This window comes from Acomys minous, assembly GCF_964271855.1.
Source record: "Acomys minous genome assembly, chromosome: 2".
In the NCBI taxonomy this organism is placed as follows: domain Eukaryota; kingdom Metazoa; phylum Chordata; class Mammalia; order Rodentia; family Muridae; genus Acomys; species Acomys minous.
In genome coordinates this window covers 117540855-117565654 of record NC_140484.1, presented here as the reverse complement: position 1 = coordinate 117565654, position 24800 = coordinate 117540855, and the positions used below count along the sequence as shown (strand labels likewise).

The 24800-nt window shown below is 45.4% G+C and overlaps 1 protein-coding gene and 1 long non-coding RNA gene across 6 annotated transcripts in view; one reads left to right on the top strand and one right to left on the bottom strand.

Moving 5' to 3' along the window:
* The window catches only part of SH3GL3 (SH3 domain containing GRB2 like 3, endophilin A3), a 129475-nt gene extending 124958 nt beyond the window's left edge, over nucleotides 1–4517 (bottom strand). Inside the window, exon 1 of one of the 2 annotated variants that reach the window (XM_084756402.1) lies at nucleotides 4341–4517. In XM_084756402.1, coding sequence (XP_084612528.1) covers nucleotides 4341–4385 — 45 coding nt within the window. In that variant the 5' untranslated portion in view covers nucleotides 4386–4517. Of the gene's footprint in view, nucleotides 1–4040; nucleotides 4174–4340 lie in introns of those variants that run through there. The other variant, XM_084756403.1, reaches the window with a different exon arrangement.
* Nucleotides 4518–4557: 40 nt separating this feature from the next.
* Nucleotides 4558–24549, top strand: LOC311583087. 4 transcript variants are annotated; one of them, XR_014774375.1, is made up of 5 exons: nucleotides 4558–5787; nucleotides 18362–18472; nucleotides 20015–20198; nucleotides 22518–24044; nucleotides 24448–24549. It is a non-coding gene; the product is annotated as an uncharacterized lncRNA (long non-coding RNA). The 4 variants fall into 4 exon arrangements; XR_014774376.1 differs by lacking the exon at nucleotides 24448–24549 and having other exon boundaries at nucleotides 4558–4766; nucleotides 22518–24386; XR_014774377.1 differs by lacking the exon at nucleotides 24448–24549 and having other exon boundaries at nucleotides 22521–24386.
* The last annotated feature ends 251 nt before the right edge of the window (nucleotides 24550–24800 follow it).

Sequence of the window (24800 nt, the reverse complement as noted above, 5' to 3'; positions counted from 1 at the left end):
CTCTAACTGCCCTCATGCAGCTAGCTGAGGTCCAACATCCACAATATGTCCACCTGTTACTTGGCTGAATGAAGTACTGTATCCATTCCGTTTACTAACGACTTTATTTTCTGGGTGAAACCTGTCAGTCATCATGTCCCGATACACATGGCACACACCCCTCCACGTACTTAGTACCATACAATTTGCAATCAATGTACTTAATAAAGCTAAAAAGCTAATCTCACAGTGAGGAGCTCTGGTTTCCAGTGTGCTTTAAAATCAAATCCCAAGGGACACCCTGGGCTATAGTTTTACTTCAAAGAACAAAAAATAAGAAATGTTTGGGTTATACTGAATCTTTCAGTTATTAAAAAATTCAAAATCAATTTGGTTTGGACATCTACTCTAGGACCCTGACTTTTAAACCAACGTGCACAGATTTATGGGTTAATTTATACAACAGTCTGTGTGAAAAGACAGCAAGAATGTTTTATTTTTACTATATTTTTCCAATGCATCTAAGAGAAAAAAATTAATCTATGGATTTTGCAAAGCACATTTTTCTTTTTCTCTGATGAGAAAGTGAAACAAAAGGCAAACACTGTCTCCCTAGAGAATCTCATCACTTACCAGGGCCATCTTTCCCTGAAGCATTTGCCCATAAATGGCCATCAGCATAGTCAGTGTCTGAGGGGGATATGTCAGGGCCTCTTGCGGCCACTCAGCCTTTCTCAACTTGATATATTAAAAGAGAAAGAACAAGTTACCAAGAGGCTAAGTTAAGGGCTTTCCATCCCCTACAGATCATGTGACAGAGGTATGAGCATTGCCCCATAAAAGCACAAAGAAGAAAATCCAACATGGAGCCTATAAGGCTGCTGAAGACTGGGTGGTTAAACTCGGGAGAGGAAGAGAAAAGCAATGGTACTGGTCCCTGGACTTTGATGGGAATATGACACGAGTCACTAAGAGGTTAGAAGGTCCTGGAATGGAAAGAATATGTCTATTAGTACAGCATCCAGGCCTGAGAACCCACCAGCAGTGGGGTCTGAGCCTCCCTCATCAACTGTGACGACTGTCCAGAGAAACTACTATGAAATAAAACACAGCCAATTTGATGCGGTGAGTGGCCGAATGGATGCGCTACCAGAGTGTGTCTCTATCACTTGTGTAGTGAGCAGTACTTAGCAAGATGCCACCGTGTAGCTCTAAGCTATTTGCATTTCCTTCTAGCAGCTCCACCTGCATCCCTGGCTCTATTTAAAACTCTGGTAAAGAGTTTTGAAAGTATGCAGTGACAAACTCAAGAAACCTGTCACACTGAGGCATCATCTCCAGGGCTGACAGACAGCTCCTCTTCTGGGAAGCAAAGGGCTCTCTCTGTTCCTCAATAACTGCGAAGAGGTAGGAAAGGAGGAGCAGTTAGCCAGGACATTGACTCATTTTACCCTGCCATGGTCCAGACTCCCTGACTTGTTTTTAAAAAAAAAGCCCTTATTGTCTTTGTCTTTCTCTGAAATGTTTTAAGTAAATTAAGAATTTCAGAATTGAGGCACACACACCCCCATACAAAGCCTATCCATCCATGGAGGGACAGATGGATGGATGAACAGTCTCTCTCCCACCTCCCCCGCCTCGTGTGTTTGTGTGGGGGTACTTACAACTCACATACTATGCAGCTCACTCAAAGTGTACAATCCAGGGGCTGCAGAGATGGTTCCACAATTAAAAGCACTTCCTGCTCCTCCAGAGATCCCAGGTTCAGTTCTCAGCACTCACCTTGGTCCTCTTTTGGCCTCTTTGAGTGTGCACAAGCGCAAGCATGCGTGTGCGCGCGCGCGCACACACACACACACACACACACACACACACACACCTTTAAAAAGTTAAAAGTACAATCCAGTGGTTTTTAGTCTACTCAGAGTTTGGCAGACACTGCACCATCAAGTTTATCATGGGCCTGACCTCTGAATCCTCTCATTCATCACACAGAGAGCCAAGAAGGCCCAGCTAAGTCACGTCTCATCTCCAAGCGCATCATGGCAAGGAGCTAGCCTTGAATCCCTGGGAATTATCAGCCACTGACATCATCCAGGACTCCATTCTCCCTGCCCCTGGGAGGGCTCGGAGTGAATTGAGGCCCACTGTGAAAATTATGTTTGAGAACATCTGGCATTTTTTATTACTCTGCTCCCCTGTTTTTTTAAATTAAACACAACCTAACTTTCCCAAGCCCGTTGCACGGCATCGTTTCTAAGAAAGGACCTCTAGAACTGGGGCTGGGGACTAGGCCCAGTCAGGAGCGGGCCTGCCTAGCATGCAAGCAGCCTCGGGCTCAGTTCTCAGCGCTGCCAAACGTGTGCGTGGCGCTGCCCGCCTGTAACCCAGCCCTGGCAGAAGAAGCAGGAGCCTCAACAGTTTTCCATTATGTTTGGCTGGGTAACCAGGCTGAGGCTAGCCCAGCCTACGGAAGACCTAGAAGAGGGGGAGAAGAACGGAAATGTCTAGAACAGGTTTGAAACTTGACTAGCAGGTACTTTAACCTCAGGATGTTAAAGTCCAGAGAGAATCTACGATGTGTTTCTTCTCAAATGATTTCAGAGAAAGGGGAGCAGGGGGAGATTTAGACCCCAGGTAGGAACACACCGGCTGCAAGGACAGTGGTGACTGAATGGACTCCTGTCACAGTATGTTTCCCAACTCCAGTAACTTCCAAAGACTTCAACCACCCACTTCTGCTCCGTGGTCAGAAGCCGTCCTGAAGCTCCCAAGGACTCAATCTGGGTGATCATGACTTTTGCTCCTATAACATCCATATCTAAAAAAGGGGGGAGCTATCTATTTATCTATCATCTATCAATCACCTATCTATCTATCTATCTATCTATCTATCTATCTATCTATCTATCCCTATTCCTTCCAAATCTCACTTATTCTTCATTTATTACATCTGCGTTTATGGAGCGCTCACTGCTCAGCACTAGTCGAGTATGGCGCCCCCTAGAGTTTCTATTTATAGACTTCAGAGCACGTCTTCACTTGCCCCAGTTCTCTCATTTTAAAATGTTCGTTTTAATTAGAATTTCCCCCAAATCAGTACTTCCAGTTCCAGACCCTGGAGTAAGATAGGCCCATGGCCCAGAGGCCAACGACGACTGAATATCCCACAGACTTTTGTTAAGTACTAGAGATCCAACAGGGAAGCCACCATCTCTGCCCTCACCCAATGGGCCCCTCCTCCAGGATTCCTATCACTCTGAATAGCACCACTGTCCGCCCTATGTCCCCTGCTGGGAACGGCCATCACTCAGTTTCCTTGTGGACCAACTGTGACGGAGGGGCTAGCAGTGTCTTTCCGACTGGGATAGAGAGGAATTTTCTAACGTGCTGAGATCTCAAGATAGATATGAGGGAGAAGCAGGGGTAAGGCACAGCCACAGATGTTAACCCTAAATGCAATCTGTCCACCTGGGTTCTAGCAAATTTGAGGCTGGGGACGGGATAGGGGCAGGGCAACAAATCCGCAGGTGCTGGCAGGTTTTACAATGTGAGCTCTACATCCGCGGGAAGAGTGTAGTATTAGAAAGCAAATTTGCTACACACACACACACACACACACACACTTTCCCATGTCCCTGTTTCCAGCTTCCTCTGCTCAGAATGCCCCCCTTCTCCTCCCACAACCCTTTCTCATGCTTAATGCCCAGATGCCATGGCTTCTCCTCCTGGAAGCTTCCCCATAAAGCCCTCACTAAGTCACCCGCCACCCTCTTGTGCGGAGGTGTGTCTAGCACGGTTTGTTTACGTGTGTGCTTTGGGTCTCATCACACTACCATCTCTTTGAGAGCAGTTGCCTGGTGCCAACCTCGAACCAACCAAGGGAAGACGAAGACGGCGGGCAAGGGAAGGGGACCACAGCGACGTGCCCCAACCAGGAGGAAGCTAAAGAGACTGCGGGGGCGGGGGGGGGGGGGCAGCCAGGGGGCAAGTACAACGCCCGGGGGGAGGGGTGGTCCCAACGGACAGGCTGGAGATTCGGGGGCAGGAGGGAGGCCTACCCGGGTCGTGGTCCCGGAGACTTTCCCCCCGTCGCTCATCTCTGAGCCCACTACCTCTGACCCCTTCACTGCCAAACCGCTCAGATTTACAACCGCCAGGGCTCAGGCGGAGACCCGAGACTCTAGGGAGGAGGCACCACCGCGCGCAGCACTAAGCGCGCGACCGCTACCCGCCTCCGCGCCCTCCGAGGCGACCAGAAACCCAGGCCGAGAGAAGCCGATGGAGACCCCCCCGAGTCCACAGCCCCGCGACCCCGTGGGGACACCGCCTCCAGGTCCCTCTCCCGCGCGCCTTCCTACCTGGCTGGCTTTGTGGAACTGCTTCTTGAGCCCGGCCACCGACATCGCGGCGGCGCCCCGCCCGGGGGTGGTCTCGGGGCTCCGCCGGGCCACGCGGCCGCGACGCTGAGCGGAGCGGGCACCCCGGGCGGTCCCCGCGCGCCCCACGGCCACGGCCACGGCCACGGCGCTGTCACACTGGCACACGCGCGCGCGCAGATAGCAACACCGCGTTTCAAGGCCCGGGCGCAGCCCATTGGCCGAGCTGCGGCGGCATGCAAATGAAGCCGCTGGGACCGCCCACGCTTCATTGTTGCGTGGCTACCAGGAGCCCTGGAGCATCGAAAAGGACCCTTGGAAAGACTGGTCATGGCTTGCACTCGGGATGCGATGCAGAGAGCCTCTTGGGACTTCTTTCGGACCGCTTGGGATGCAGCTGATTTTGAGGTTGTTCTGGATCCGAGTTCTTCTCTCTGCTCTTCTGGGACTTGATGTGAAACTTGCTTTTACTCCCTGGCAGCAACAGCAACATCCCCACTTCCCCTCCACCTCCCTGGGAGTTTTGGATTGACATGTGTTGTGAGGAAGGAACCGAGGATGTGCAAAGAGAGAAACACTACACGAACCTGGATCTGTGGTTGGGTGGGGAGAAGACAGTTGTGGGCAGCTAGGATTGTGCTGTAGGCGCACAGACAGATCTGCCTGAGCAATCTGGGGCCCCTTGGAGAGAGTTAGTTGGTGGTAGTCTAATCAACTCAGACTAGTCTTACAGCTGAGCTGAGCCCCTTGTCAGCTACACCAAGAACCACACTGTCTGAAAGATGCCAGAAACAGGATCTTCCACTCCACTCCTTACCAGAGAATTCTTCAGACTGGTCTTCAGGTGTGCCCTTACACAAGATCCTTTCTACAGGGTCTAGAGGTCTTTGTTGAACAGAGGGTGCCCAGCCATGGAAACGGAGCTTTGTATCAATTCATATGCCACCAACAAGTCTACTATTTTTCCTGAATTTATGGCTCCAAATGCCTATAATATACTTTAGCAGTGCTTCATACCAAACAAACAGCATCTAACTTTCAGTCTTTACCTAAAAAGAAATGTCCCTCTGTGGACCTTCCCAACATCTGGTCTGGAGTTAGCAGCACTCCTGTTGTCCTGGACACTTACCGTTCACACTCTTCCCAGGGCTTTTATTTGGTTCTTGCAATCCTCCAGGACCCTTAGCTCCTGGCTCCCAGCCCTGCCTAAGTCTTCATAACTTCACCCTAGTGTGACAGAGCGAGTACCCACAGTTCTCTCTGTGCCTAGATTTGCTCACAATGGCTGGGAAGCCAGTGTGGAGTCAGCAGTGTCCTTCCTCATATATGGGAGAAGACATGGCCATCTTAGTGGGCATCTTGGGTTGAGGTTAATGAGTGACTCAACACTCTGGAACTGGAGCTAGCCGACACTAGACAGAGGTAGAAGGTGAGAGGGTGGTGACCACTGGATCAGAGATGACCAGTCTCTGTAGTAAGGCTTCTGGAACTTCGGTTTCTTTAAAAAAAAAAAAAAACAGAAATATGATAAGAATGTGATCATTTTAATCCCAGGTTTGGGGATGCGGGGCTTCTTCGGACTGTTCACAGCAGCTGACTGATTTGCTTCGTGCTCTAGCAAAGGCATGGTTGTGCCAGCTGCAGGTAGTTTCTGTGATTGTGTGACCTTTGGGATTCTGGGAACTCTTCAGAGGTTATGTAAACATGAGGAACTCCAAGAGTCAGGGAAGGTACGAGGTTGATGGTCACTTAGGGAGGTTTGCTAGTAGTCATGGTCGAAGGAGAAACAAAAGGAAAGAAATTAGATTCAGAGAATTTTCTATTTCCTCTCTCCTTGTTTCCCTTCTATCTAGTGTTAAGGGGTGAACGCAGGGGGTAAAGGATGGGGCAAAGAAGAATCCACAAAGTAGCAAAGCTCAGCTACCTCACTAAACAGGTTCCGGGAAAGACGCTCTGCCCTGTCCTGAGCTAGTCTATGTCTGCGTAGGAAATGCTCAACTGATGACCTCTTCTGTGCCCAACAGGAGTTTAAACAGCACAGCCTCCGCCTGTGCCCTCTGGGGAATCACGTTCTTTCCAAAGCTAGTGGTTGGCATTTTTCCCCCATGGCTGGCCGTTTTATTAGATCTGTGCAGCTTTCATTTTGTCTTTTTCTCTTTTGAGGGGGAAGTCACAATCTGAAGGGGACACTTCATCTTAGGGGTGGGGGAAGGGAAGATGGCAGTGGGAGCATGGAGCACGGGAGCATGGGAGCATGGGAGCATGGGAGCATGGGAGTATGGGAGCATGGAGCATGGGAGCATGGGAGCATGGGAGCATGGGAGCATGGAGCATGGAACATGGGAGCATGGGAGCATGGGAGCATGGAGCATGGGAGCATGGGAGCATGGAGCATGGGAGCATGGGAGCATGGAGCATGGGAGCATGGGAGCATGGGAGCATGGGAGCATGGGAGCATGGAGCATGGAGCATGGGAGCATGGGAGCATGAGGCAGCTGGTCACACTGCATCTGCAGCCAGGAAGCAGAGAGGGGGTAACACCAGTACTCAACTCTTATTTTTTTGAACCATTTTTGTTCAGTCTTAAACCCCATTATAGAGTGGCAGCCCATGAGGGCCAGGGAGGCAAAGGGTTTCCTTCCTCAATTAAAGGTCTCTGAAATCTCCTCATGGGAAAATGCAGAAGTGAGTCTCCTAGGTGACTCCAAATTCTGTCAAGCTGACAAGTAGAGTCCACCATTGCAATAGCACATTAAAGTTTCCTTGTGTGGGCAATTGTGATAATCTATCTCCTTGGTTCATTCAAATGCAGACTTGTAGATTATTTCTTTTTTTATTTTTTTTAAAGATTATTTATTTATTATGTATACAGTGCTCTGCCTGCATGTACACCTGCACACCAGAAGAGGGAGCCAGATCTCATAATAAATGGTTGTGAGCCACCAGCCCGTAGATTATTTCTTATAATGTTTAATCTTTGAGACCTTTTGGACACAGTTTTCTTCTTTCTTTGTTTTCTTTTTTAGGTTTTCAAGTCGGGTTTTTTTGCTTTTTTTTTTTTTTTTCCCGTGTAGGCTAGCCTCACACTCAACAGAGATCTACCTGCCTCTGCCTCCTGAGTGCTGAGATTAAAAGTGTGTGCCACCATTGCCTGACTTCAGATACAGTTTTCTGTTCCAAAAGTATTTACACATGGTTTATTCATTCTATTCCTTGTTTCATTATCAGCATATATAAAACTAATAATGGCTTGGATTTTGTGCCTTTGTAAATAACATGGATATTCTATGTGTTCTATAAACACTTTTTGTTGTTGTTGTTTATTCTTTTGGTTTCTTCTTTGGTCCAAATGTTATTTTTAAAAAACAATTTAAGGGGCTGGAGAGATGGCTCAGAGGTTAAGAGCACTGCCTGCTCTTCCAGAGGTCCTGAGTTCAATTCCCAGCAACCACATGGTGGCTCACAACCATCTATAATGTGATCTAATGTGCACTGTATTCATAATAAATAAATAAATAAATATTTAAAAAAACAATTTATGACGCGACCTCCTGCCTGCAGGAAAGACGCTCGACACAAGGATTCTTCTCAATCACGCTTTATTGGGAGCGCCCTTGAAGTTGAAGCAAAAGACCCCAAACTCCCCCAGAGCTTGAGCTTAAATACCATCTAAAGTGGCGTGTTAACACCTCACAGGTTCAGGCAGAATGCCTAATTAACATATGAGTGCAGATAGGTCAACAGCTTACACAAGCGTAGTTACCATTAGCATAGTCCCCCTGACGGGAGGGGCCACTAGAGATAGCTCTAGCAAACGCATGCGTACTGGCAATTGTTTACAGGTAGCAGCACACAGACCAGCGCCATTATTGGGTGCGGCTGGCACGATCGTGGCTGGCTCCTTACAAATTTAAGCTATTCTTGAGTTGTTAAGAGCTTTTAATTGAATCTATATTAGACTATTGCTACTATGATCAAATAGTATTTTTTATGCTTTATGTATATATGGCAGAGGTTTGAAACTGTGTGATTCAAGCCAAGAGTGGTGGGGTACACCTTTAATCCCAGCACTCAGGAGTCAGAGGCAGCTGAATATCTGGGACTTCAAGCCCAGCCTGGTCTACAGAGTGAGTTCCAGGACAGCCAGAGATACATAGTGAGACCCTGTCCTGGAAAAGAAAGAAAGAAGGGAAAGAAGAAAGAAAGAAAAGAAAAGGTGTGAGTCCCACTTTCTAGAACACAGCTTTTCAGTTGATCTTTAACAGGAGAATGTGCTCTACAACAGCTCCTAGCTTGGAAGAGATTCCATACTTATACAGTCTTAAGGTGCCTTGGCCAGTTCAAGGTTTTCCCTTTACAGCATCATCACCCATCAGCCACCTGTTTAGAGATGAAGCACGGAGTCTACATGAGATGAACTATCTTTCTGATTAGACTTGGAAGTTTTGAGATATAGACAAACACTCCCATGAACTGATGGATCTTTGGGCACTTTCTAAGTCTGCCTTTGGCACCTTAGAGCAATGATTATATTATGGCGGAGGCTCCGGTGTTTCCATGGGCATCTTTCCCGGAGGCTCCGGTGTTTCCATGGGCATCTTTCCCATGGTCCTTGACTCTTCCCTGCTATTCTACTTGGATCCATATTTCTGCATGTTGTCTGTGCACCAGCTTTGGCATCTGCAGGTATTGGCAGTCCTGGTGTTTGGTACTGTGGACTCACGTCTGTCTGGGACAAGTTCAAGACATGAAAGGATCCTGTGTAGAGAGATGTAGATAGAAGAAAGCATCTGACTAGTGTTGTAAAATAATAACCTGTTATCTCATGAACCAAGTCTTAAAGTACCTTGCAAGATCTGTCTTGCAAGCTGGCTTAAGCCTTGGCCATTTCAAGCTCCCTCAGCTGCCCAACCAAGGCAGCATAGCTTCTGTTTAGAGACCTTTCCACTTTAACATCTTTGTGTTTTCCTCTAGATTTCCTGTGTGAGAACAAACATATGACGCTGTCTGATTCTGGCATCTTTTGATTAACATAACAATTTCCAGTTCTTCCATATTTCTGAAAATGATACATTTTGCTCTCTACATCATTTATACCACATTTTATCTGTAGGACGGACTGTGATTCTGACAGGAGCTTGAAGTACCCACGTGCTGGTGGAAATATGGACAGTAAACACTGCTCACCAGGTTTAGACAGAACAGGGACACTATTGGGAACTGGACCAAGGCGTATTCACATTGCACTGTGGCAAAGACCCCGTGTTTTACCACATCCTGAAAATATGAGTGAGGCTGAATTCAAAATTAATGAGCTAAACTATTTGGTGGAGCAAGTTTCCAGACCAAATGGCCTTCGGGCTGTGGCATAACTCTTTCGAGTTGCCTTTGATCAGATTAGCAGTGAGACTCAGTAGCAAAATTTTACTCAGAAAGATAGGGAAAAAATGTTCCGTTTGGGCAGAAAAAAATAGCTTGTTAAAGTTTCAGGCAAAGGATCTATAATCGTTCGAGAGATTGGTACCAATAAGAAGAATGGGGCTGGAGAGACATCTCAGAGCACTTCCTGACCTCACTGAGGACTTGGGTTCAGTCCCCAGCCACCTAGTGATGCCCGCTTCTGACCTGTAAGGACTCCTGCGTGCATACAGTGTGCATAAATTCACACAAGCAAACATATGAAATGATTAATTTAAAAAAAAATAAGACAAATATGTTGGTTGTTGTAGAACAGTAGTATCAACCTTCCTAATGCTGCAACCCTTTAACACAGTTCCTCATGCTGTAGTTACCCACAGCCATAAAAAAAAAATTATTTTGTTGCTCCTTCAAAACTATAATTTTCTACTGTTATTTGTAAATATCTGATATGTGACCCCCAAAGGGGTTGTGACCCACAGGTTGAGATTCACTTGTCTGGAACAAGAGGAAGGATACGTTGAGGGCACTGTTGGAATTGGTGAGATCTCACACATCAGAGGAGTAAAACTGCAAACTCACTTGAAGGAAGGGAGGGAGGAAGGGAGGGAGGAAGGAAGGAAGGAAGGAAGGAAGGATGGACAGGCTAATGATTATCCAAGAAGTACAGATTATGTTTGACTTTTCATTACATGTTCAGGGTTACAAGTTCAGTCACAATTAGAAAGTACAAATAGAACAGGTTTTATTTTTCTTATTAGCCCTATAACTCCAATTCGAAGAATCTAGAGAAAGTCTCCACCAAAACAAACACGTTTATTATATGACAGCCTGCTTTTAGGCTGTCAGTGTTTGTAGTTTTAAAACACTCCAGATGAACAGAAAGTATCTGAGCCAGTTTTTTTATGACTAGCAAATACTAATACCTAACTCCTTTTACTATATCATTTCATCATCTATGCTATAAAGTAGGAAAATGATATTTTAGCCAATTTATCTTATTTACTGAGTTCTATTCCTCCAGGGAAATATCCTGTATGATTCCTCTGTCTTTAAATTACATTTTCAGAGAGCTCTAAGCGTATTGTAAAAGGAAGTCTTGAATCTTTTCTCCTGGCCAGTCAGAGTTTGTCAATTGTTTGTGTTTACCCTGCATCAATTGTACTTTTTGAGTTTACTTAGAGGCAGATACCTCAAGAAGATTCCTGGAGTTATGGCCTCCTTATCTGTGCTCATCATGAGCTCCAGGGCATAAGGAACACTTCCACATAGAGCCAGACAAAGTTTAGGACTTTCCTAAAAAGACCCAGACATTATTTTCTTGGGGAAAGACATAAAATTAATCACAATGTAGGAATTCCCTAAGAATGCAACAGGCAGAGACCGAAAACCTGAAGCTAGAAAACAGAATGACAGCGATCACAGCATTCAGCTCAGCTTTGCTGGAACCGCCAAACAACTGTGTTGCCTTCATGACTGTCATTGTTTCCAGTGGATATGGCTGGACTAAGAGGGTAAGTGATTTTCCTGTTGAACTGTCTCTCCAGCTCTTGATTTAATTGTTATACAAGGATGTGTTGGTCTTTTTGTCACTGAGACAAATACCTGACAGAAATAACTTAAGGGCTGTTTCAGCTCTCATTTTCTGTGAATTCGTTCTGTGGTTGGCTGACTCCATTACCTTAAGTTTCAAGCCAGGATGAGCATCATGGTGGCGGGACACATGGCAAAAAGATACTGTTCTTCTTCATGGCAGACAGTAAGAAAAGAAGGTCGAGGAGAGACCAGTCACAGCCCTCAAAAGCACTCCTGTACTCATCTATTCATCCTGTTAGTTGGTCTCCTAAAGCTGCTATTGCCTCCCCAAATTGCATTATCAACTGGGGCGCCATAAGTTCAGCACTGTCAGGAACAGCTCATATCCAAACCGTAACAGGGTGTAAGATAGTTTCTATTGTCTGCATGCAGACATCCAGTTTTAGCAGCACTATTTTTAAAAGATGTGTTTTATCAAGCATATATTTTGTTACCTTTGTGGAGAATAAAATGGATGTGTCTCTGTGGGTTTATTTGTGTCATTTGCTCTGGTCCATTGGTCTATGTGTCTGTTCAATACCGTGCTGCTTTGATTACTATGATTCTGTATTATAACTTGAAACCAGGGACCATGATACCTTCAGCACTGCTCCTTACTCAAGATCGCTTTAGCTTCTTATGGCCTTCTGTGCTTCCAAATAAAGTTTAGGGTTTTTTTTTTTCTAGTTTTGGGAAGAATAGTCATTGTAATTTTGCTGAAGATGGCCTTGAACTTGCAGGTGGCCATTTTAACTATTGTGCTGACTCGTGAATAAGGGAGGTTTTCCAAGCTCATAATTGTTCTTCAATGTACTCAGTGTCTTATAACTGTCATTATAGAGGTCCTTAACTTTCTGGGTTATTTTTATTCCTACTGTTTTGGGAGCTGTGGTGATGGAATTTCACTGAGTTCATTAGTGCTGCTTTGTTGGAGTTATCTTTTATCCTGCTACTGTGCTGACAATTGCTAAGTCTAGGCGCTGTCTGTGGAGGCTCTGAGGTGTTTTAGCGCCAGGGTTATGCCAAACATGGATCCTTTGACTTTTTCCTTTGCTAGTTCTGGTTTTTCTTGCTGTCTCACTCTGGCTAAGAAGTTGGGTGTTTTATTGAGTAAGAGTAAAGAGAATAGACACCATTATCATATTTCGGAACTTTTCATTTTTCCCCGTTTCGTATAGATTGGCTACAGGCTTGTTATGGAGATTTACATGGAGAAATACAGGCCTTTATTATACTGATGGATGTTCTTTCTATTCCTAGTATCTTTGTACTTTTTCGTTTTGTTTTGCTTGGCTTTTTGTTTGAGTGTTTGCTTTGCTTGCTTTGATTTGGATTTCATTTTGGTTTTTTTGAGACAGGGTTTCGCTATGTAGCCTGGTTGTCCTGGAACTCACTATGTAGACCAGGCTTGTGTTGAACTCAAAGATCCTCCTGTCTCTGCCTCCTGAGCACTGGGATTAAAGGTGTGCACCCCACCCCCCCTCAGCTCTTCAAGGTTTTTATTATGAAGGGATGTTGACATTTCTCAAAGGCTCATTCCAAATCTGTTGTGATGATAATGTGATTTTTGTCCATGGTTATATTTACGTGTTGTATATCACCTACTTGTCTTTGTGAAATCAATTTTTCACCCTTAGAATGAATTATAGCATAGGATTTTTTTTTATTCACTTTACATCCTGGTCATAGCTGCATCCCTCCTCTCCGCCCAGTCCAACCCTACCTTCTTCTCCCCCAATCCACCCTCCCCTGTTCCTCAGAAAAGGGACGTGCCCCCTTCCTATCTACCCCAGCTCATCAAGTTGCATCAGGACTGAACAAGTCCTCTTTCCCTGTGGCCTGGCAAGGCAGTCCTGCCAGGGATAAGTGATCAAAAAGCAGGCAACAGAGTCCATGTCAGAGACAGCCCCTGATCCCCTTAGTAGAGGACCCACATGAAGCCTGAGCTGCCCATTGGCTACATCTGTATGGGGGGGGGTGACTAGGTCCAGTCCATGTATGGTCTTTGGCTGGTGCTTCAGTCTCAGCAAGCCCCTTTGGGCCCTGGTTAGCTAGCTCTATTGGTCTTCAGACGTACAGGGATAAAGATAGAACTGAAATTGAGGAAACATCCAACCAATGCCTGGCCCAACCCAAGACCCACCCCAAGGGAAAGAGCCAACCCCTGACACTATTAATGATATTCTGCTATGTTTGCAAACAGGAGTCCAGCATAGCTGTCCTCTGAGAGAGGCTCCACCCAGTGGCAGATGCTGAGCCACACAGCCAAACATTAAGCAATGTGGAAAAGTGGGGAGAAGGAGAAAAGAGCCTGGAGGTGATGGGAGCATAGGAACTCAGGTCTTCTGTCAGAGCAACAAGTGCTCTTAACCTCTGAGCCATCTCTCCAGCCTACCCTCCTTTTTTAGTGATGTCCCACCGAGGTTGAGCTCACGGATTGGCTATAGAAGCTAGCTCCAAAGCCTCAGAGGTCCTCCTGTCTCTGCACACACATCACCACTGGCCCCTCCCCAGTGCTGAGGTTACAGGCACCACTGCCACGCCCAGCTCCTTGTCTAAGTGCCGGCACGCCCCTCCGAGATCTTCATGTCTGTGCTGCCAGCACTTTACTGACATAGTGGTTGTTTTCTTTCGTGAATTGAAATGCATCATTCCAGGCTCTTTGTACTTTAGGATTTACACTGAGACAGCTGTTGTTTTTCTGATCCATTTGCTGCATGTGTGCGTGCGTGTGCACATATGTGCGTGTAGGTGCGCACATGTTTAAGTGTGTCCACATGGAGAGGCTAGAGGGTAATGTTGGATGGCTTCTACTATTATTCTCCACCTTATCTTTTTAAGCAGGATCTTTTATTGAACCTAGAGTTCACTGATTGGCTAGAGCAGCTGACCTGCAAGCTCTGGAAATCAAGCTGGCACCACATTCACTCCTAGCACTAGTGTTACAGACACGTGAGAGTGTACCTGGCTTTTTTTTTTTCTAGAGTGGGTACCTATCTGAACTCAGGTCCTAGTGATTTCTGTGGTAGACACTGCTGACTGAGCCATCTTCCCTGCCCCCCACCTGTTACAGTATTTTGTATCTGTTCGGCCTACAAAGCAAATACCTGACGCTGCCAGCAATTCGCCAGGCAGAGTCTGAACTGATTCTAATCTACTTGTAAACTAAACAAACTACTCTAAACCTTATAACACACATATATTCCAATCACTTGACACTATGACCCCTGGGCTGGTCCTTGTCAAGTTCCCACCGTCCTCCTCCAACGTCCAAAACCCCCTCCTCCTACCGTCAAACTTTTCTCCTCCCTTCTAGGAAGTCCCGCCTTCCACTTCCTGTCCTTCTTCCCAGCTGATTGGCTAAACAGCGCTTTATTGATGGCTGATACATTCACTTAGCATTCCTCCACAATTCCTCCTTTTAGTAAAAAAACAAAAACAAAAAACCCTTTTACCCATACAGTTATATCATTACTCCAATATACAATATATATACACAAGAACCACAAAACAATTGTTATATTTATGTTACAATGTTTTGCTGTCTTCAACCCCATCAGAGACTTGAGAAGGAATAAAATCAACTAGCTGAGTAATTAGGAAGTGCAGGTTAGCAGCTTCCAAAATGGAAAAAAAAAAAAAAATGACAGAGACACTTGGTTACCTGAATAGTCACTCGAAACTCTTTAACACGTTGGAGCATCATCTTCAGCCTTCTGGCCCACTTTATCTGACAGACATGTTAGTGAAGCAGAGACTGTTGAGGACTTGCTTACCCTGTCTTGGCACAGTTAGGCCATCAACTCCACCTGCCTCTAAGTTTGCCCATTTCAGGCAGAATGATGTCAGTGGCAGACAGTAAGGACATTTTTTTGCTCAGGGGCAGGTTTGCCACATCTGAAGCCATCTCCATATGTAGGTTCCTCGATGCTCATTACCTTCTTTGAGGTAGGCTGGGTGTTGTCAGGAGTCAACCTGTCTCATTTTCAAAGAATCCTCAAACAAAATTTCTTTAAATGCCATATTCTGTAGGTCTCTGAGGTTTTTGAAGACTTAATCTAAATATTTTACTTTGTCTATCTATTAAATCTAAGATGTACAGTCTTGTGATAAAATTGAATAGTACAATGAATTAAAAATAAACCTATTTTACCTCAATATCTAATATTCTATACCAATGAATTAAAACTAGCCTTGTGATTAACAATTAAGGCCTTAAGTTGAAGAGTAAATTCAATAATCTACTTTTTGTCCTATCATTCCTATATATTTTTATATTTTCAGAAAAAATTCCCCGAATTCAGCCTCGTTCTTTCTCTGAACAAAGCCAATAATAACACAATCAATTCTCAATGAAGATAAACTTCCATAGCCCAAAACCTTACTCAACCCCCCTTTAAGGGAAACGGGGTGGCATTCTTTTTTTAAAAGCTTCTTCGGGCTGATTTGGGACAAATAATATCTATACAGGGACCCAAATAAAACTAGGAAAATGGTTAAGCAAGCTAGAGATAGAATTTGTGGTCCAGTCTCCAATTGTTGAAAATTCAAGCTTAATAAAAGTCCTGGGTGGGACGGTCTGATATGCTGGACCAATTGGAATCAGGAGCTTTCTCCAAAGCTGTCTTAGGAGATGTTCTGAAGACAACAGCAACCGAAGCAGTTGTGGATGGAACATGAGGAATGCAGCATGTCAGCATATCAGCATGCTGGAGGATGTCCAGCATCAGTGTCTGGTACTTTAATTCTGAAATTATATACTTTTTTTTACAAGTATTATACAATTTTAAAACTATAAATACATGAGGTGTGCCGGATGCACAAGCATTATACAATCGAGGTTAGTACTGTAGTTTGAATTCATGTACGTATAGACTGACTTATCAGTAGTCTTCTTGTGATCCAGGTCTGTTTTATTTTGAACTCTTTCAAAAAGGGAGTATAATATTACCATTACCAAAGGCCATAAAAACATTATTTAATTGACATCAAAACAAGATTGTATCCTTCTCTAGGCTCTGGGGCACCTGATGTATAGGTTAAGCTGCTACCTGTCTCCCGAGGAAATGCACCCCATTTTAGAGACAAACCAATTGCCCTGAGCAAAAGAAGAGAAGGCATTAAGCCTTACATAAACTTATGTATACCTTAGGCATCTTGTACCTGGGTTTTCACCTTCTTCCTGGCCTGTGGCTTTTGTCATTTGTGCTTTCGTTTTGTCTTAGACATGCACTGTTATAAACCAAAATGACATTTAATGCTGTTTTGGACCACAGTATTTTAGGCTTCTCCTGGTCTTTTCTGTGTCACTCTGTGGGCCCACTTTTCTGTTCTCCTTAATGAGTGCACTATTGTGTCACTGTTGTCACTCTGGTCTACTCTTGTGTCACTGTTGTCACTCTGGTCTACTCTTGTGTCACTGTTGTCACTCTGGTCCACTCTTGTGTCACTGTTGTCACTCTGGCCCACTCTTCTGTCACTGTTGTCTCTCTGGTCCATTCTTCTGTCACTGTTGTCACTCTGGTCTACCCTTCTGTCACTGTTGTCACTCTGGCCCACTCTTCTGTCACTGAAGTCACTCTGGCCCACTCTTCTGTCACTGAAGTCACTCTGTTCCACTCTTCTGTCACTAATGTCACTCTGGTCCACTCTCCTGTCACTGTTGTCACTCTGGTCCACTCTTCTGTCACTGTTGTCACTCTGGTCCACTCTTCTGTCACTGTTGTCACTTTGGCCCACTCTTCTGTCACTTTTGTCACTCTGGTCCACTCTTCTGTCACTGTTGTCACTCTGGCCCACTCTTCTGTCACTAATGTCACTCTGGCCCACACTTCTGTCACTAATGTCACTCTGGTCCACTCTTCTGTCACTGTTGTCATTCTGGTCCACTCTTCTGTCACTGTTGTCACTCTGGTCCACTCTTCTTTCACTGTTGTCACTCTGGTCTACTCTTGTGTCACTGTTGTCACTCAGATTTTCTTGCTTTTTCTTCCCCCTTTACTTTTGAGAATGATATATCCATATGTTATCCAAAGAATGGTAAGCACAGACCAATAGAATATTTGAGTTCACACTCTCTATTATAATCAGTAAGTAAACACATTAGGGACTGGAGGGTGGCTCTGTGGTTAAGAGCATTTGCTGCTCTCACAGAAGACTTGAATTTAGTTCCCAGCCCCCTCAGTGCACAGCTCACAGTACCTGAATTTCCAGCTCCAGGGGATCCGATGCCCTCTCTGGCTTCCTTGGGTACTTACATGCAAGTGAGCATACATGTATACAAACACACTCAAATAAATAAAAAACTTTATCTTAAAATTTCTATTTCAATGATGAAAAACCATGACAAAAGCAACATGGGGAGGGAAAGGTTTATTTGGTTTACTCTCCATGTTCACCTTCAAGGAAGTCAGGACAGGAACTCAAACATGGCAGGAACCTGGAGGCAGGAGGCTGGTGCAGAGGCCATGGATGGGTGCTTCTCACTGGCTTGCTCTCCATGGCTTGCTCAGCCTGCTTTCTTAGAGAACCTGGGACAACCAGCCCAGGTATGGTACCCCCCCCACAAGGGCTGGGCCCTCCCCCATCAATCACTAATTAAGAAAATGCCCTGCAGCTGGATCTTATGGGGGAATTTTCTCGATTGAGGTTCCTTCCTTTTGGATGACACCAGCTTGTGTCCAGTTGGTATAAAAGTAGCCAGCATAATCTTTAAAAAGCAGTTAAGGATTTTACATAGGCAATGTTGTGATCAGAATGCATCAGGCTCCAGACATCCAGGCCAGAGCCACCCTAACACCCCCAGCCTAGAAAGAGCTTAGAAGTGGCCCAACTTCTTAAGTCTGAGACAGCAAATAAATAAATTAGAGACTGGAGTTTAGGGAATTATTTTTAAGGCTGAGAGACAAAGATGAAAAGGAGACAAAAAGAAATTTTGAGATAAATGAATTATTAAGCTGTTTTAAATCTAAAATAAATAGTTTCAATAAGTTTCCATTTTCCATTCTTAGATACTTAAAGAAAATTCAGATGTGCTGGTCAGATAGATGACTTAGTGGATAATGTGCTTGCTGCCAAGGATGAGGACCTGAGATCAACCCTAGGATCCTATGTGCTGGAAGGCGAGAACTGGATCCCACAGGCTACCCTTTGTCCTCCACACACTTGCTGTCTCTCTCTCTCTCTCTCTCTCACACACACACACACACACACACACACACACACACACGTGCATGTGCGTGCACACATGAACACGCACACATACACAAACTTTTTTTAAAAACCATCAAAAGTAGAAATTTATTTTTGGAATCATTTAAACAATCACTCTAGAGCTTGTGAATTTTTAAATAGTCTCTAATATGAAAAATTAAAACATAATTATCACCACCAAAAAGTAACATATTTTTTTTTCTTTCTCATGAAATTAATACCCATTTTCTATCTCTAGGTGGTCCACACTATTTTTATTGCAACCTAACAAAACAATTATATGTATGTAATAAATTATGTTCAATCATTTTCTATTAATACATGGCAAAAGATCCCACCCCCAAATGCCCATGAATTAGGTAATACTGTCTTTTAAACATATTTTAATATATACTTTTTATAAACCAGGTATAGTTCCTAAGGCTAGACTCCAGGGCATAAATTAGCACATCAAAGTGTTTGGACAATTCTAAGTGTAACGCGTGTTCTCCGTATGTGTTGTACAGTTACACTTGCCCCCGTGTAATGTGGTCATCTAGAGAAAGGAAAATGGTAAATAAGACGATGCAGATAAAGAAACACGGATCTCAGCACTTGGGGGGCAGAGACAGGAGGATCGCAGTGAGCTTCAAGCCAGCCTGCTCTACATAGTGAATTCCAGGATAGCCAGGGCTACGCAGAGGGACCCTATCTCAAAATGTTGAGTTAATCTTCATAAAAAGCAAAGAAAGAAGAGAAACACGGAGCTGTGCCTTTCATTTGCCTTGAGCTAAATTCCAGATCACTGAAAGGCTGGTCAACCTCTGAGTTTCTGCTCTTGGTCTCTGTGGAAGCAAAGTGCCTATACTGGCACCTTAGGCCTCTGGTGTTAGTTCCACCATGGCCTGGCTTTGGCTCTCTTTCTTACAAAAAGCTCTCACCCAGAATCAGGAGACATCCCATGTCTTTGATCCACCACCTGTCAAACAGTTAGCTAAAGCAGGCCTAGAAAATTCTCCTCCTGGGCCCAATGCCTCCTCCATGCTCCGGAAGCATGGAGACTGTGCATTCCTTGAGCCTTCACACATGCCCCCATCCCTCTCTACACATCTGGGAAAGATGCATGCCTGACCGTGAGGTAACAGAGCAGGCGGGATGAGTCCCAGATGTTAGACACGGCAGCTGGCCTTGAACTTGCAAGATCACAACTAGGAACAAATGTATAGATTTTCTTTGCTTATTGTTTTACATGAAGCTGAGGGGGAAAACAACTGACCAGTCACTGAAAGACCAGAAAGAGTTGTCATTTTAAAAGGTAGAGAAAACGCCTGAAGGATTTTATTTTAGTTCACCTCAACAGTACCAGTGGGTGTAGCTATCTGCGGCACAAGACTTTGTCCCCTGAACTCTGTAAATATTTGGTTCCAAATCCGGGTACTACTGTAATTATAATTTCCCTCTGTCTATTACAGGTGCTATTTTAATTTCCATATTGCCCCAGGATGGTTTATTTTCCATTTCAAATAAATAGATGCATATAGCTTGTGCCAGGAAGCCAAGCCTTGCTGATGGGGTTCATAAGCTGATGCTGCCATCTGGTGGTCATCTTGGGAAGTGACAGAGGCAAGCGAGTTGGAAGCCTTTTGTAATTTAAAGGTATTTGGGGGCTGTTTGTTTGAGATAGGGCCCCCATGTATCCTTCATGCATGCTATGTGGCTGAGGATAACCTTGAATTCCTGATCTCCCAAGTGTAGTGTGTGTTGGGGGTGGGGGTCTGGGTACCGAAGTTGAGTCTTTAAAAAAGCACAGCCCCTTAGTTTGCCACAGTAGCACACTTGGATGGCAAACGCGAAGCTACCGGAAATGTGTAGATGTTACTATAAGAACCTGAACGACTGACTACCAGGTGTAATGGCGCCCGCCTTTAATCCCAGCGCTCTGGGGGCAGGCAGATCTCTGAATTTGAGGTCATCCTGGTCTACAAAGTGAGTTCCAGGACAGCCAGAGTTACATAGAGAAACACTGTCTGGGACCACCCTCTGCCAAAAAATAAAAGAGCCGGGAGGGTATTCCATCACTAGCCAGATGAGGACAAGAACACGGGAAGGAGGGGTGTGGTGCCAGAGAAGAGGCCACTAGAACCCAGACCACAGCGCAGCTCCTGCGCCCCAGTTCTGGCGGCACCTGCCCACTGTCAATTTAATCTTTTCCATAGCTCTTTTCCATAAAAACCTGTGTTTTTAATACACATGATATACATTTTTTTTAAAAATCTCATGGTAATTATTTTAAATATGTTTTAATTCCTTCTTTGAAAATTCTGTACATGTACACAATACATTTTGATCAAACCTACTCTCACTCCCCTCCATACACACACACACACACACACACACACACACACACACACACACACACACACCCTATTAAGTCAAATTAGTCCTGCCCATCTGTACATGAGTGCGGCATCATTCACTGGAGCATAGATAACCTACGAGCAGCCACACCAACAAAGGAAAATGATTCCCCCTCCCTCCCTCAGGACCGTAAGCTGCCTATAGCTCCTCTTGAGCAACAGCCTCATCGCATGCAGGAGACAGCACTGCCCAGCATTCCTTCCCATGCCTCGCTTCTCACATTCTTCCCACCCCTCGTCCTCGATTTCCCCTAAGCCTTAAGGGATGGACGGGATGACACAGATGTCCCCTTTAGGGCTGAGCACTCACACCCACTTACTCTCATCACTTTGACCAGTCAGGAGAGTCTGCGCTCACCACTACTCCCTGCAAAAAGCAGCTTCTCTGACCAAGGTGGAGAGCAGCACAGATCTGTGGGTTCAGACATAAATACCTAGAAGGCAGTTTGATAACACAACTACTTAGCACAATAATAGTAGAGCCCCCCCCAACCCCCCATGACCAGCCAGGGGTCTCTAACCAGCTCACAGTGCCAGACATGGATTCCTCGTTCTCTCTATGGAGCTGGCCGTAAGTCCAAGCAGAAGGCGGTTGGTTATCCTCGTAACAGCCACGCCACTACTGCACCAATGAGCGTCTCTCACTTGGCAGGTTGTTGCTGCAGCATGTGGGGTCCAACGCTGGCTGACACCATGGGTCCTAACTCTTCTCCAGCGTCTCCCAGCACTACAAGGCCAGCCAGAGGGGGGGCGGGGGACTGGTTCCCTCTATGTCCTGCAACTAAAATGTGCAGTCTTACCAACACGAACCATGGGAATACCCTGGGGGGTTCTGTCAGCCCCTGGGGCCGCTTTGGCCAGTAACTCACAGGCAGCACCGTATGCATCCCGCCGAGACTTTCATCTAATAAGCCCACGGTTTTAAGAACGTCTCCGTCTACCCAAGTTCAAACTCCCTTTCAAGTTTTTTTTTTTTAAAGATTTCTTTATTTATTATGTATACAGTGCACATTAGATCACATTATAGATGCTCATGAGCCACCATGTGGTTGCTGGGAATTGAACTCAGGACCTCTGGAAGAACAGACAGTGCTCTTAACCTCTGAGCCATCTCTCCAGCCTCCTCCCCGCTTTCAAGTTTTTAAACTTACAAATGGGTTTCCATAAGACTTTTAATACTTTCGCTTTTGGCAACTCGTCCTCCATCTCCTCCCCGCCCCCATCTCCCTCCCACTCCTCAGCATCTGCCCCCCCCCCATATCACTCATGTTCTGCTCTCCTCTTCAATTAGGGGAGGGTTGAAAGACCGCAGGTTTCCACACAGCCTTTCCGTACACTCGTTACCTTGGTTAACTCCTCACCCGCCCTCTCGTGCCACCCTCTCCCTGATTGGACCTTTCTGCCCTCAATATCCCCTTTCCGCTTCCGTCTTACCTGTAGTATACTATCTTCCCTCCCTTACTTCCTGGCAGGTACTCCAAGTTTATTTATATTTTTTAAAAAATTTACTTATCATTTATACAGTATTCTGCCCACACGTGTGCCTGCCCACCACAAGAAGGCACCAGATCTCATTACAGGTGGTTGCTGGGAATTGAACTCGGGACCTTCGGAAGAGCAGCCAGTGGCTCTTAAACCTCTGAGCCATCCCTCCAGCCCTCCGAGTTTATAAAACAACACGTGAGGCTAGAATCCATGTATGAGAGGCCGAGGTGTGTTTGCCTCCTGGGTCTGTCTGAGGTAACGCACTCCCTATAACTTCTCCAGTTCCTCCTTTATCTCCCAATGTCCTGACTCCACTTTTCTTTACAGCTGAATAAAATCCCACTGCGTGTGTGCTCTGTTTCCATTATCGATTCACCCAATAGGTGGACTTGGAGGTTGATTCCATTTCCTAGCTACTGCAAATAGAGCAGCAGTCAACATGGATGTGCAAGCGCCCAGGAACGGTATAGCTAGGTCATAAGGTGGTTCTATTTCTAGACTTTTGAGAAACATCCAGACTGATTCTAACATGGCTACAGCAGTTTACATTCCTACCAACAACAATATACGATGGTCCCTCTTTCTACACACCCATGCCAGCATTTGTCCGCATTTTTATTGCTGTTGGTGGCCACTCTTTTTTCCTCAAAGATTTATTTATTTATTATTATGTATATAGTGCTGAAGAGGGCATCAGATCACATTATAGATGGTTGTGAGCCACTATGTGGTTGCTGGGAATTGAACTCAGGACCTCTAGAAGAGCACCCAGGGCTCTTTACTTCTGAGCCATCTCTCCAGCCTCTGGTGGCCGCTCTTAACTGAAGTAGGTGCTGACACAGGAGACGAGACAGGATCTTAAAGGAGTTTTAATCTGCTTTTCTCTGGTGATAAGGGAAGTTGATAAGGCTTAACTTTTTTTTTTAAAGGTGTTTAACAGTCATTTGTTTTTCTAGAGAACTTTCTAACCAATCCCATGGTCCATTTCTTAAATGAGTTGTTTTCTTGAAGTTTAGTTTTGATATTTCTTGGTCATAATGTACATTTTTGTCATCTATATCCCACCCACCAGAATGAATAAACATTCTTGGCTTATACTGTCCAGCGGAACGTCCTTTACAGCTGTCGGTGCTCTCTTGTCTGTCCCATCCTGCTAGCCTCCAGCCGACCATGGCTGAAGTCACATAGAAGATGGAGCAACTGAGATGCTACATTTTTAACTTTACATAATTTCAATTAAATTTAACTAGCTACATGTGGCCAGCAGCTGCCACAGGTCAAGGTCAAGGTCAGCATGCTTTATTTACCGCAGCATTCTTGCTACTAAAGAGTACTTAAGTCCTCAAGCTGCTCAATAATCGTAGGTGTTCATTTAATGAATCAATAAACAACAGGGTAGGGGAGGACCAGAAGTAGTAGGTTAGATTTAATAAGAAGTCTGGGTGGTGCTTAACCAGGAGTGATGGTAAAATTAGACGGAGTAGAACGTGCCATAGCGCTAAATGTCACCATCGTGTTGTTTATTCCAGGTGAGGAGAGCAATGGCCCCAAGAGTAGTGAGCCCGCCACGGGATGGTGTGCCTGGGCTTCGCAGACAGAGGTTAGTCTGATGCTGCCCTGATGGTCGGCTGAGGGTGGGTTCCCACAGACACCCCTGGCAAGGAGTTCACAGCAAGTGTTACAGAGGCCAGGCAACTCCCACCGAGTGTGAGCCTGGTCTTAGGGGAAGCCTGGCTCCTTAAGGGGAGTTCGGAGTTAATTACAAAGACCCCACAGCTGTTGCTGGACCCAGGCAAGCTTAGCATTTAGAGGCTGTCCTTCCAGAGCTAAATATCCAAGTCAGTCAGAAAGGGCACCGTAGACATCCTAAGACAAAACACATCCCAGGCACTGAACACTCCGCCGGCTTCTCTGTGAAGCATAGAAAAATTAATCCTCCAATCATATTTCTTCAGACCCACGGTGAGAAAAATCTTTTTAAAGTGTGGTTCCATCAATTCCAGGAGTTGACCGTGTATACAGATGAAGCAGAAAGACTTGGCTCGAGATTTCAAACCCCTCCCGTGCATGTGCGTTTGGTTACAAGGAAATAAAGAGTGTATGGAATATCATTCCCCAGATCAAGAGTCCTTTGTCCATTGCTGTAGGACTCAGCCCATAGGGGGCAGCAGAGGAGCCTGATGCTCTCTTCTGAGTGGGTGAGTTCACCAGGCCTATAACTGTGCTTGCTTCTCCACTGCTGTACTAATGAATCACCCAGGCCCGGTGAGGGTGCAGTTGTGATGCCCGTGCTCTGCATCAGGTCCCAAGGCCTGAGGTTCTGCAGTCTCTAACAAGCTCCCAGGCAGTACTGCAG